The 12958-nt window shown below is 42.4% G+C and overlaps 1 protein-coding gene across 1 annotated transcript; it reads right to left on the bottom strand.

The window, feature by feature from the left end:
* Positions 1–925: 925 nt before the first annotated feature.
* Positions 926–12256, bottom strand: mrpl39 (mitochondrial ribosomal protein L39). The gene is made up of 10 exons (XM_072364954.1): positions 12084–12256; positions 9103–9309; positions 8836–8975; positions 7423–7522; positions 7174–7241; positions 6779–6891; positions 6589–6654; positions 6305–6458; positions 4301–4348; positions 926–1093 (listed from the first exon to the last, which is right to left on the bottom strand). The coding sequence occupies exons 1-10, from the start codon at positions 12118–12120 to the stop codon at positions 1019–1021; spliced, it is 1008 nt and encodes a 335-aa protein (XP_072221055.1). The 5' UTR covers positions 12121–12256; the 3' UTR covers positions 926–1018.
* Positions 12257–12958: the final 702 nt, after the last annotated feature.

The raw sequence follows: 12958 nt of genomic DNA, 5'->3' as shown, positions 1-12958 counted from the left end.
AGCATTTGTCTTTGGGTGCGTCTCACACGTTGTCATTGTGTATGGGGGTGGGGGTGGTAGCCCTGGTATGCTTGAGTGGGCGCAGCAGCTGCACAGTGGTTCGGTTTTCTGTCCCGAGGCTTTGCTTCGTCTTCAGTCATCTTCTAACGGAGGAGTATGAATGTAAAAAAAAAACGTGCAGGCCTGTGCGTTACCTGAACCGTTTGTTTATTTTTTTATATCCAACAGTCAAAGACGCACAAAAAGGATCAAAATGAGGGACGGTGGAGGGTGAGAAGTATGGGGGAGCTGCTCAGTTTTCTTTTTGTCAGCGGCAGTCATTAAACATTAACAGCTGCTTGTAACCACCTGCACCGTTACTCATATGTCGGGATACATTACCACAACACAAACTTTCCACGAAGGAAATACTGTATGTTGTAGCTCAGACCTTACGAAGAGTAAAAGGAGTGTTTGGAAACCTGACAGTCTAAGCCTGTGGCTCCAGTTGCTTTGATGAGGATGTACCTCTGGCAGAAACCACAAGTGTTGTGTCTAATGTGTCACAGTGCTCGGAATCCTGGAGAAAAAAACAAAAAACAAGTAAAAAGACACTGCCTCAAGGCTCCAATCCTCAAGGCTCGCTCGCACTTTCTCACACTTGCCAAACACACTCGGAGGATCGAGAGCCACCTGTTCATCGGCTGATAGACACAACAGCTGCACCCCCCCCCCCGACCCTCAGCCAGCACACACACACTGCTTCTGTTGTTAAGCAAACTGCTGACACACATATGAGCAAACTGTTATTTGTACCCACTTTCACGCCGACTCCTTCACAGCCGAACAGGGCCGCTAAAGAAAATGTATCGCACACAAGGTGGCAAAAGCAGGGTCACGAGTTTCCTTCTGTTTGCAGGGATAAGAAAGAGATGAGTGGAAGTCGGTGGTTACATATTTTGAGCATTTATTGAATAAATGATACAGTCGGGTACATGGTAAAGTGTGCAAGCATGTGCGGAAGGTGAAGCCGAGATGGTTACTGGTTGGTTGGAGGCTGAACTGAGTCTGGTGGAGAAGGTGGCTTCACTTCTTCAGGTCCCGGCACATCCACCTGTGTAAGCAGAAGAATAATCAACTGCATATCATTTATTCACAAGACCATCTCATCCCCTCTGTGGCTTTTTTTTTCCTCTGCCAAAAACTGTACAAATAGCTCAGCAACATATTTTTTTGCTCCACAGCGACGGTGGAGAGGTGTGGGGTCGTGATGCTCCCCACAGGGAAAATTTAGGGGAATCTGTGTGCAGCGTGGGCGGCGGTGTTTTGAGCGCCAGCTGGAGGCAGACATGGGACATGCCTCCCCACCGCCGGCTGGAAAAACGGCCCGCCCACGCCTTGCTGCTCCTGCAGAGCAGGTTCTGTGTGCTGTCACATGGAAAGGGACGGACAAAACAACAATATAACACGTAGCAACAGGCTTAAATAAATCAACAGGGAGAATTATCAGGATTTTTGGCTGTAGATTACAAGTTGTTCTGTCTAACCAAGCAAAAGCAACAACACATTCTTTATCGTGACAGTTTTAGTTCTAGAAGGAGTAAAAAAATTAATAATTCAAACTATAATTTATCCCTTTGGTGTTTGTTAACTATCAATCAACTAAAAAGACTGGCTTTACATCCTAAATGGCATAGCTACATTAAAAACACTTAGAATTCATAAATAGCACGCTACTCTGAGACCTGGGAGGAATGAAACTCAGAGGCCTGACTATCTGCAGCAGGATGCTGTGTGCATTTGGCATCAAATTACTCAAATTTACCAGGTAATGTCGTACATTTCAACCTTAAAAATCACAATGCAATTATAATTTATGTACAATTAAATACTTACAATGTACCAACTGATCCAAAACGGGGAGAGGCACAAGGAATAATGCCATTCACGTCGTAATTACGAGTTTTCCGCTTGCAAATGGTGTTTAAATCAGCATCCAAATGAAAAAATGACTGGAAATGACTAGTAGATTTGTTTGTATGACAAGAGGCTAGAATAACTGTAGAACAGGAACAACTCCTTTAAAAGAAAATTCATTCCTTGTTCAAATTACACCAGTAGCTACAGCAAACGTTTTATTTCTATGCAGTGCAAGTCCAAAAACACAACTGAGAAATGCTCCAAAAACCAGATTCAGAGCCATGAAGAGAACAGAAACAGCCCGTTATCCCTGGAATATAAAGAGGCTTTGGCAAAACGCAGGAGAGGTCAACAGCAAAAGCTTCAGATGGTATCAGAACCAGGAGTCGGAGTTAAGTTCCCCAACATGCCTTAACTGGATCAGTTACCTCCACGTTAATTCCACCACCTGAAGGTAATCACTGTTTGAGCAAATGAGGGATCAAGAACCACAGAGACAAAGTTGCTTTGAAAACAAGAGAAATAAGCGATTTCTCTCAGCTAATCCTTTAACTTCAAATGAGCAGAAGAACAAGGATCATTCCAATATATTTGTTTACTGATTTGTTAACAAGCGTTAGTTCAAACCTGAACCCTTATTTGATCCAATGTTACCGTGTACGAGGAAGGGAAAGTGATGACTGAAATCTGTAGAACGAGTCCGATCATTAGCAAATCCCTTGAATTCAGCTGGATGGAGAGCAACATGTACTGATGCATTTAGGGAGACAATAAGGTATAAAACTGCAGGTTTAAGGAAACAACACACACATTAACTGCCTCAGGACTACTGGAGAAGAATCCCTCAAAAACATTCAGAAGACTCAATGACTCAAAAAAGTGAACGATGTACTTGGTGCTTGGCCTCAGGACACGACTTCTGCAAAATCTTATCAGTCACTCTACTGCCATTCATCATTTCCGCCGGATACCCAAAATGCTGCTTCCCCTCCAGCTCTTCCTCTTCTTCTTTAGGTTCTGGCAGGTTGGACGTAGCAAAGGCACATTACTGCCCCCACAGGTCACAAATAGAAGTTTGGATAGCTCCAAACGCCACGAGAAATATCGTTGAGTTTGATTTTCTGCAGCAGAGCTGAAGAAGCCTCTGGCTGAAGAGCAGCTTGTACGACATTTTTCTTTCCCTGTTAGTCATCTGCCACATGCAGAGGGGCGGTGTCGGAGAAACCCCAAGGTTTCCAAACGCTGCCAGTCAAAGCAACTAGCTAAGCAAATCTTGTTCCCGTTTCACATGTGAATGAACAATGTGCCAATGAGAAACCAGCGATATGTGGTTTAATAGAAGGACTCATGAGCTGCTCAGGAGAGGACAAGTTTGGCAACATTTGCCTGCTTATACTGCAGTATAATGTCCTTAAAAGTCCTTCAGGTCTGTTTTAGATGATTGCTCTTCCACAGATTAGTGGTAGAGATGTTGGGTTAACACACGGGACAAAGAGGACAGTCGGCTCGCTGCCCTCCAAACACATCATAGGCACACTGAACACTGCATACATTAGAGTCAGGTGATAATGCGATGAAAAACGATGACCGAGACCATGAAAACGATGTTCAGCCGCTCCTGCAGCAGCTCTGCATTCTAATCCTGTACTTGAAAAAGACTCCAGAAGGACCTGATCCAAATCTGATGTCCATATTTGTGTTTTTAAACTTGGTGTCATTTAAACTCCCTGAAAAAATGAAAACTCAGTAAAATGTAGGCCACAGAGCACACTAAGTCATCAGCTGCCAAAATAAGTGTTTCTATTAATGAACATCTTTTTTTACGCAATCAGAGATGCACAGAGAATGCCAGAAAGGCTGCAGCAAATATATTTTGCCTTGATGGCTTCTTCCTAAATTAACTCTAGCCTAGTTTGAATTTGCAGAATCCATGTTCGTCCTATAGTGCTCGAGTCTGCTTTGCTTATGCAGAGAGAGAAGAGTCGACAACCCTAATATCATCATGTGTCGCATCTAGAAAAAGAGATTTAAAAATACCTTTTCCTCAGATCTCAAGTTAGTGTCTTTTCTTTTTATCACCAAACAGCAGTTTGTCCCTCACGAGGAGGATGGGACCTGCTGTTTTCCAGAGATTACAGCCCACGATGCATCTCCTGTTTTTGCCAACAATATAATGAATGCAATAAAAATAGCCGTGTTATATCCTAACCTCTGGCTGCTTTGTGAAATCGGAAGTGATGGCTACAGCCCGGGAGCTGGCTGAGTGTGAAACAGTGTGGACAAGCCTCCAGCGTCCATTTCAAACCAGCGCCCCAAAGCGCTAAGAGCCCAATAGAAGCTGGCCTCAGTGCTTCAGCCTTGATGTTACTACTGTGTGAGGTAGGAAACTGAGATGGCTTACCAGCTTCTCTGCCCGTTGCCTCAGTTTCCTCCAGACTGTGTGGTGAGCCTGCAGAGAGGAGGAGAAAACGTGACACCCAGGCACATGTAGACGAAAACAAAGTGCTGTCTGATCCACCTCACATTTCTGTTCAATTACTGTGGAGATGTAAAGGTTTTCAGACCCTTTCAAGTCTCCATATTTTCGGTTTCAGGCTCATCTTGACAAGGACTCCGTCAATTCATTTCTAATCAGTCTCCCGTAAGGCTTCAATTTTTATTGCTCACCTATTGAGAATAAAAGACTCTAAATATCCCATTTGCATACATATTCAGACCCTTTACCGTGACACCAGCTATGAATGAGGCCCAGAGTCCCTTTGTGAATATGACAGAAGTAGAGAGAACAACAACAATCGGTGCAGCTCTTTATGGACAAATGGTCGAGCAGAAGCCTTTCCTCATAAAAAGGCCACATGACAACCTGCAGGGAGTTTGCCAAAAGACACATGAAAGACTCTCAGACCTGGAAAAATAAAAAGCATCTGCTCTGATGAACAAAAGATTGATACTTGGCCACAATTTCAAACAACAAACCAGGCACTGAGAACCACCATCCCTGAAGTCAAACAGTGCGATAGAGCCAGAGAGATGGTGAGAGATTCATAACAATCCCAAGAGAAAACTTTTTGTCCACAGTGTTGAGGACTTCAAACTGAACAAGAAGCACACAACAACAGATGCTAATTGTTCCAAAATGACACTAAACAGTGTCTACACAGCTGCACCTTCAGGGCTAAAGGGCTGAAATAGGATCTGTGTACAGTCACAGGCCCATGTCCACATTCTGCTGACACCTGGGAGCAGTTTCATAAACATGTGGAACAGCCTGAGCAGTTTACAGCTCGTGGTTGCGTTAGCACCGTTGTTGCTCCTTTAGCTTTGATCTGCTGTGGAAAAAGAAGTCAAAAAGATCTGCTTTAAGACGGCGTGAAACTAAGTGTTAGGATAACTGAAAAGATTGTCCAGTGGTGCCGCTGTCTGAGCTTTTCACTTGTGCTGCTTTGACATTTATTGTTTCTGGTGCTTTGTCTTCTTTTGTTAGCAAATCAGCCGTCAGCCTCTCCCGGCTCTCGCCAGCTTAATCCAACGTGCAAGCTTTTTGGAGGACTGAATGTTTGTCTGTCTGCATCAAGAAAAAAAGGCTGAGAGCGACGCAGACGGATACCTCCATGAAAGTACAGAACAGCTCCGATATAACTTCACTGTCCGCAAGAATGAATGTTGTTGGCAAATCCGAATGAAGATCTTGTCCTTACAAACAATGGCAAGCTACAAAAGTTTGTTTTAAACAGCATCTCTGTCAGCATCCAGCCACGAGTTCATATGAGGAAAATATGCGCCGTGTGTACATAATCAAACGCCAGAAGAGCCGGAGAAGCTTCCAAAAGAAAGGGGTGCCAAGCTTGTAGGACTTCAGGCTGTCACCGATGCTAAATGTGCTTTAACCAAGTAATAAATGAAGTGGCCGATTACCAGTTTCTGCTTTCTGTTGAACTGCAGACTGATGAGAACAGAATTTAACTGGATCGACTTTAAGATGAGGCTGAAACGAAGACTGTCTAAAACCTTACTGTATCCACAACAAATATCAGAAAGAAAATCAAAGGATACACGCATCAGTCTTTATTTCACTGCAACAAATCCTCTTTGAAGGAAAAAAATAAGAAAAACTCTAAAGCCTGAAATTGCCCAAATCCAATAAGCTTGAGAATAACACCAGGGAAAAGCACATTTAAATGTGATAGACTACATGTACTTTGAATGGTAATCAAGATGTAAAAACTTGTCTAATTTATTTCACGGTTAAAGATAAACTAATCTAGTAAAAGAACCTGAAGATGCAGCTACAGAAGGCAGATTCTCGATCTGAACTTTCAATGCATCAGTTTGTTCAGTTGTCATCTCATCCTTATTACTAAAAATACACACACACACACACACACACTCACACACACATTCCTACCTGTAGCTGCAAAGGTAGAGAAAGCCCCTGTGCTCTGCGATGGTGTCCCCAGGGTCCCTGTCCCAGGCTATGCAGTGCGGTTACCTCATACTGGGAGCACAGACCTGTTCTGGCCACCAGGGGGCCCCCAGTGAGCAGCACATGGTCACCGCATCTATAAAAAAACAAGTAAATGGTTGGAGAAAGTTAGGATAAGGATCATAATGATAACCTACTACCTTTTACAACAATAGATGTTGATCTAAAGAAAATGCAACATGAAAACACAGACAAAGATGCGTCACCTGTAGAGCATCACGGTGTCTTTGGGGCTTTGTGATGCCTTCTGTTCCACCTCCTCTTGTTTACACCTGAGAGAAAGTTCAGCAACAACACCCACGATGTGTTAAAGTTTATTTAAGAAGGAAACGCACAGAAGACAATGAAGCCATGTGCATTTAAAAACATCCATGTGGTGAAAAGCACTGAGTTTACCTGCTGTGTGAGAAGACCTCCAGGGCCACAGAGGATGTCACTTCCAAAGGCTCCCAGGCGAGGTCCTGATGGATCAGCTGCTGGGCTCCTCTGGTCAAAGAGCGCAATGACTCCTGGAAAGAAATCCATGTTTGGTGCTCACAAATATACCGAAGAAAATGGGAGCAATCCAAAGCACATCTCAAGAAATATAAGTTCTTAATCATTCCTGCTGAAAAGCACCAGACCTTTCACGTTGGGGGCTGTTGGTGAAAAAGCACTTAAACGGGCTTCTAAATAAACCAAGAAACTGACAGGAGACGTGCTTTTGGGCTGTCTCTTTCTGGTGACACAACATCCAATGAAAAGGGTCAGGTTTGCTGAGCTCTGAATGATTTTAGTTTTATCTCACACACCTCAGAAGGAGTCCACGAGTCCAGCTGAGCGTCGAGGACCACGTCACAGCAGAAGGCTCCGGAAATGACTGCAGGGAAATCCATGAATAAGAATGAACTTAGCAACACACAACTGACACCTGTGATCTTGTCTGTTGAACTACACAAACCAAACAAAAACCCTTTTACAGACAGCTTTCAATAAAGCTTCAATTTGCATCATGCAAGACATTCCTGGCTGATATTTAAAGTTAAATCTGGATCTTCTACCTGGCACTTCTGGAGTGCTGAGCAGCTCCACAGTGTAGTCATCCTTGAACGCCGTCTCCAGCACCTGTCCAAGCAGGGCAGCACAAGAACGCCAGTATGCCTGAGGGGAAAGGGGACATGATCACTGACCCAAAACATTTACTCATGTCACAAAAAAAAAAAAAAAAAAAAAAAACTAATACGGTTCTAAGTTCTTTCAGAAGAATTCATTATTAAAGAATAACTATCAAGAACATCACATATATAGCTGAGTTGAGTTACAGCCCAGCGGTGCCATTTAATTACACCACTGTCCTTGTCTCAGTATGAATGGAGCTCGAACAGAGCACAGAGACGAGCTGAGCAGACTCGTGCAGGAGGGCTTCAACCTTAAAGACATTATCCGGGTGTGTTAGTCCGGCTTTGAGAAGCAGATATTTGGGAGGCTGAAATCTTTGGCAACTCAAAAACAGGATAAAAACAACATAAACCTGACACTTTGTTTTGACCATCTCATTCAGTGAGTTCTACATACAGCTCAGAGCAAACCATCCACCAAAGTATTGGTGAAATAAAGACAGATGATGCCTTATTCAGAGGCTGTATCGTCATTGCTCCGTTCACTCCTGTTATATGGACATACGCCTACACCTCAGAAGCACAAAGACGACACATTGCTGTCGCTTTGTGCTTTTCTTTCATTAACAAATTCTCATTACTTAATTATTTCACTTTAGAACAAAATGAGATAAATTAGATTCTCAAAAGTGCCTTCTTAGTTTTTGCGCGTCAGAAGTTTTGTCATTTCCAGTAATGCCCCATCAGCAGTGCCACCATTAAGAAATCAAACTTGTTGCCTTTGCTGAGAACTCGCTGATAAGCAGCAGTTCTTCCCTTTGGCCTCTTAAAGCACAGAAGAACGCAGCGACAGTGAAGCCCAAGTTTATGGAGCTAACGTAATGCGAGGAATTATGCGTTTCAACCCACAGCTGGTTGTCATTTTAACAACTCAGGGCCGTTGGACACATGACCTGCAGCGAGATAGAGCCTTTAAGTGGGATCTGCACCGGCTGATCGTGGCTGAGCAGCAGATAAGGTAAACAGCAGTATTTGAGAGTAAAACTGCCAGTAAAGCATCTTTTCACAGGATGAGTAGTAATGTGAACTTTCAGGCCTTTCACTGCATGCTCTGCTGTAAAGTAATAACCTGCTTCAAGGGTTATGAAGTACGAACACTGTCAAAAGATCCAGACTGGGGTGGAGTGAAGTGAGTGGGTCACACAACGAGGTGAGGAAAGGTGGAAACTAGATGAAGCTGCAGCGGTGGGGAATTTTCTTTAAACCACGCAGCAGCACCGACGACTTCTCTTTTAAAAGACATAATGAAACGTGTGTGTGGAAGAGATTATTCCTTCCTTTCTGTTGTCGAAGTACCTGGTTGACGAGCGTCGGGTCACTATCTTTGAATGTGAGCAGAGTGAGCGAGCAGGAGTGGGTGAGGGGCTTGTGGAGAGGCCACGGTTCCCCGTCGACCAACGCCAGAGCCGAGCTGTTCATATGATGTTCTGTCAGATCTGAATGAAACACGAATTCATCTGTGAGCAAACAAGTCTTTCAAATATATACGGGAATATATTGGAGAGGCCTAGTTGTTCCGTCTTCAGATTATAAGCTGCGTTAACACTTTCCCTTTTCACTTACGTCTGGCGCAGCTCAGCGGAGTGGACATTCCTCTGTTCATGATGAGGGTTGTGCCAACCAGTCCCGGGCCCTGCATGGACACCTCTATCTTCTCGACACGGGGGTACAGAGCTCTCTGTCTGGCTTGCTCTCTGGAAAACACAGCGTTGCGCTGGCTGCAAACCTCAGCAGGCGATGGGCGCAGAGCCGCTGCCGAGGATGCAAAGCCTGGGTGGGAGAGGGGTGGAATAAACGAACAACACTTCTTACCGGAACATGTCATCACATCACATCAGCTTGTTATTGGAATTACTCCGATTCAACGATTTAGCCAAAATGACCAGAGCTAAAAGTTATGTTGCCCTGAAGCTCTGCTTCAGCTATCCAATGGGCAGCGCTTTTGCAAAAAATGTGACTTTGAACCCAATATCTCTGGCAAAAAACATGGGAATCGCCACACTAAGACGTCGCTCATTCAGCTTTTTTAATTTGATTAAAACAAAACACAAACATGACACAAAACAAATGCATTTTGTAAAAATGTCATTTTTTGCCTTTTTTCCCCGTCAGAGAAAAAACAAACAAACGATGGAACCACCTTGTAATTCGCCTTTCTAAAATTGGAAGTCTAAATATGTCAATGAGTCTGCAGTTAAGACAGACTGTAGAATATATGATTCATATGAGACATTCAGTCTCATCCACTGATGTTCAAGAGACACACAGCCTGGGAATGTTTGCGCTCTCACATGCAACCGCTCCGGTTCTCTAGATCAGGGTTCTTCAGCCCTGGTCCTCGGGACCCACTGCCCTGCATGTTTTCCATGTTTCCCTCCTCCAACACACCTGATTCAAATGAATGGCTCCTTATCGGGCCACTGCAGAGCTTGATGACGAGCTGATCATTTCAATCAGGTGTGTTGGAGGAGGGAAACATGGAAAACATGCAGGGCAGTGGGTCCCGAGGACCAGGGTTGAAGAACCCTGATCTAGAACATTTCAGCAGTGCATGTGTGAAAAAGTGAGCCCAGTGGATCATAAAACTCCTGCAAGAACATCATTGAACTTAGAGATGATGGTTGTTCCCAGTCTAGTTTAACTCTACAGTAAATGCACAAATAAAATGAGAACCAAATATTTCAGCCATGGACTGTAGAAGTTAAAATCAGGACCAAGCATGGTCCGAGTGAAATGCCACAGCACAGCATAAATAAAAGGCAGGGCCCTATAATTTCCACCATCACGGAATCGGACCATTAAAATGGAATCTATTTTTTAACACTGAAATGCTGTTTTCGTGTGGAAGAGGAACTTATGTCTGGAGAAAACTGCACGGAGGGAAGCAAATCTGGGTGGCACAACAGCCCCCTCCGCCATGGACATATAAAGTATTGATGAAATGAAGACTTTTCGCGCCTTATTTGGAGGCTGCGTTGGCCTGGCCCTGTTCACTACCGTTATAATATAAGCGGGTCTCGAATGATCTAAATAGCGTCCCAAAGACTGAATGACACCAACATGTTATCAATGAGTAAATTAACATATATACAGTTAGAAATAAGGTCCAGGTTTAAAAAAAAAAAACGGAAATTTCCCTTTAATCAACTTGTTTAAGTTAAATTTGAAGAAGTTTAAACTGTTTGGTTGCTGTTTTATGAGAAGTCAACTAAAGTTTCATTACTTGCTACTACTTTTGATGTATTGAGGATTTTTTTTCACCTCAATAAATTTAGGTTAATTTCTATTTAATTTGTGTACATTTCAGTCATTTACATTAAAAACACACTGTTTTTGGAAGTAAAATAAGAGTAAAAGGTAAAAAATAATAATAATAAAAACAGGATTACAAAAAATTTAAATGAAAAAGAATTTGGGAAAAAAGGATTTTATAGGGCCCTATAAAGGTCTTTACAGCTAAACAAAAACACCCCCAGCAATTTAACACCAATAATTCAAAACTTGGATGAGTTCAGTGCAGAACTTTTTCACCATTCTGGGACCCAACTCTGCAGTTGCAGTTATTTGGATTTTATTTTTTAATAAGTAGTTTTGTCAAATATCAGTTTAAACTCTTAGATAAGGAACACAACCCTTCTCAAAATGATTAAACCTCAGAATGTCTCTTACAGACAGACATTTTAAAACCAAGGTAGGTGTGGCATACATTTTGAGATCAGTATCTCACGTTCTCTGAAACTGGAAATCAGATTTTTAGAGAAATTTAGCAGTTTTAATACCCTCTTCCAATCATAATAAAAGGATCATATATAATAAACATTTTAAATTAAGAGTAAATTGAATCTGATACAAAGACAACTGGAACCTGCTCAAACATGGCATTAATATACGTTCAAGGTTATGTGATAACAAGTAGACAACTTGATATTATAGATGTGAAAACATCTGGGACACACTGAAATCTGATTACTCACACCATTTCTGAACGGGGCCAGGACCATCAATACCACTGATGTTTGTGAAAAGCGCAGGACTCGTGTTGGTACTGTCATGGAAAGGCGTTTTGCTTTGTGTACTTGACTCTGAATGTTGAATTCAGTTCGGTATTGATGTACATTTGCAGACTTCATTCTGCTCTGTTCAAGTCCTGTTTTTTCCCCACTGCACGTGATGCATGTTGCAGACATACATGGTCACTCCAGAAATATATGAATGCCAGCTGTGAACTGGCACACTCAGAGCTGTCCACTTGTGCACGCATGCTAATGTTAGCTGTACTCAGCTGTGATGCATCATGGGAAAGGTGCTATAAAATTCCAAGCAACTTCCATCATATATTAGCCAATTATAAATAAGAAAAATTAACTGTCATTTACTTGTTTTTATGTACTGAGATACTGATACAACCACGTTAATAACAATATGCATGTTATTTTTTCCCCAGTCAAAATAACGTGTATAACAAAATTGAACGTTTGAAGCTGGCAATCACAACCACTTAGTTAGCTCACGCGCTAATGCTACGTAAGAAAACGGGTACTTACGGTGCTGAAAGACTTGACACACGGTCCTAGTCACCATTGTGGCTAATACTTCTACGTTTGCATAAAATAAATAGTTTAAAAGAAATGGAAAAGAGCAAAAGGACAAATGTTTGTTACGAACGCCTGTGGTTGAAGGACGCCATGCATGTTTCGTGTGCAACGTCTAATTCCGTTCGGAGAGGTTCAGGAAGTGAAGCTGAAAGTTCCGCGTAGCTGCTGTTTCGGTTCACGACAGCAGATGTCGCTATTGACGACAGATTCTCTGTCACGGAAGCCCTACACATGCTATAGCTTAAAGGCTTCTTCTCTAAAACGTTTCATATTCTTACAGTCACAATCATTAAGTTTAGTTATTTCTGATGGTTTCTGTTGTAGTTAATTCACTTCCATGCATGGGATTCAGGGGTACACTCACTCGATATGATGAATTATACCATCTTCCAATTCTCTTTTGTGCATTACATTTACTAACATGCTGCAAGTCCATTTATATTTTTCTAAGAAGGCGAAGACATAACCTGTCCACCTCTGCATCTCACTAACCTAGTACTGGTTGTCTTCTCTGAATTAGTTGGTTAAGTTAATGCATGAGATTACGTGCACTGATTTTGTAATAAATACTTATCCTAAGTCCTGATGTGTGACAATCTGTTCATAATACTGGCCATGTATGTGTCAGCTATGGCAAAGTACTTGCGCTGAGCCATTTTTCACAACAGAGGGCAGTTACTGCTGCATGGTTTGCTAAAAAAAAAAGATAATATCATAAAAAAAAAGAGTATACTCACCACTCCAGGCGTCTACACCCATGCTTTCATGAGTCTTGAAAGACAATTACTCTCATGCTGACTGGATGCAATCCAAAGTTATTATTA

Source organism: Leuresthes tenuis, unplaced genomic scaffold (assembly GCF_036924035.1).
Source record: "Leuresthes tenuis unplaced genomic scaffold, fLeuTen1.0.hap1 SCAF_1, whole genome shotgun sequence".
NCBI lineage: Eukaryota > Metazoa > Chordata > Actinopteri > Atheriniformes > Atherinopsidae > Leuresthes > Leuresthes tenuis.
The sequence above is the reverse complement of the archived record's forward strand: the minus strand, read 5'-3'. Positions and strand labels throughout refer to the sequence as shown.

Bases quoted from the DNA above. Each gene is read 5' to 3' on its own strand.
- mrpl39 (XM_072364954.1), bottom strand. From the start codon at position 12,120: ATGGTGACTAGGACCGTGTGTCAAGTCTTTCAGCACC. The intron at 9,310-12,083 runs GTAAGTACCCGT...TCTCCCACCCAG, and splicing joins GTGTCAAGTCTTTCAGCACC to GCTTTGCATCCTCGGCAGCG. The intron at 8,976-9,102 runs GTAAGTGAAAAG...TGTTTCATTCAG, and splicing joins TCCGCTGAGCTGCGCCAGAC to ATCTGACAGAACATCATATG.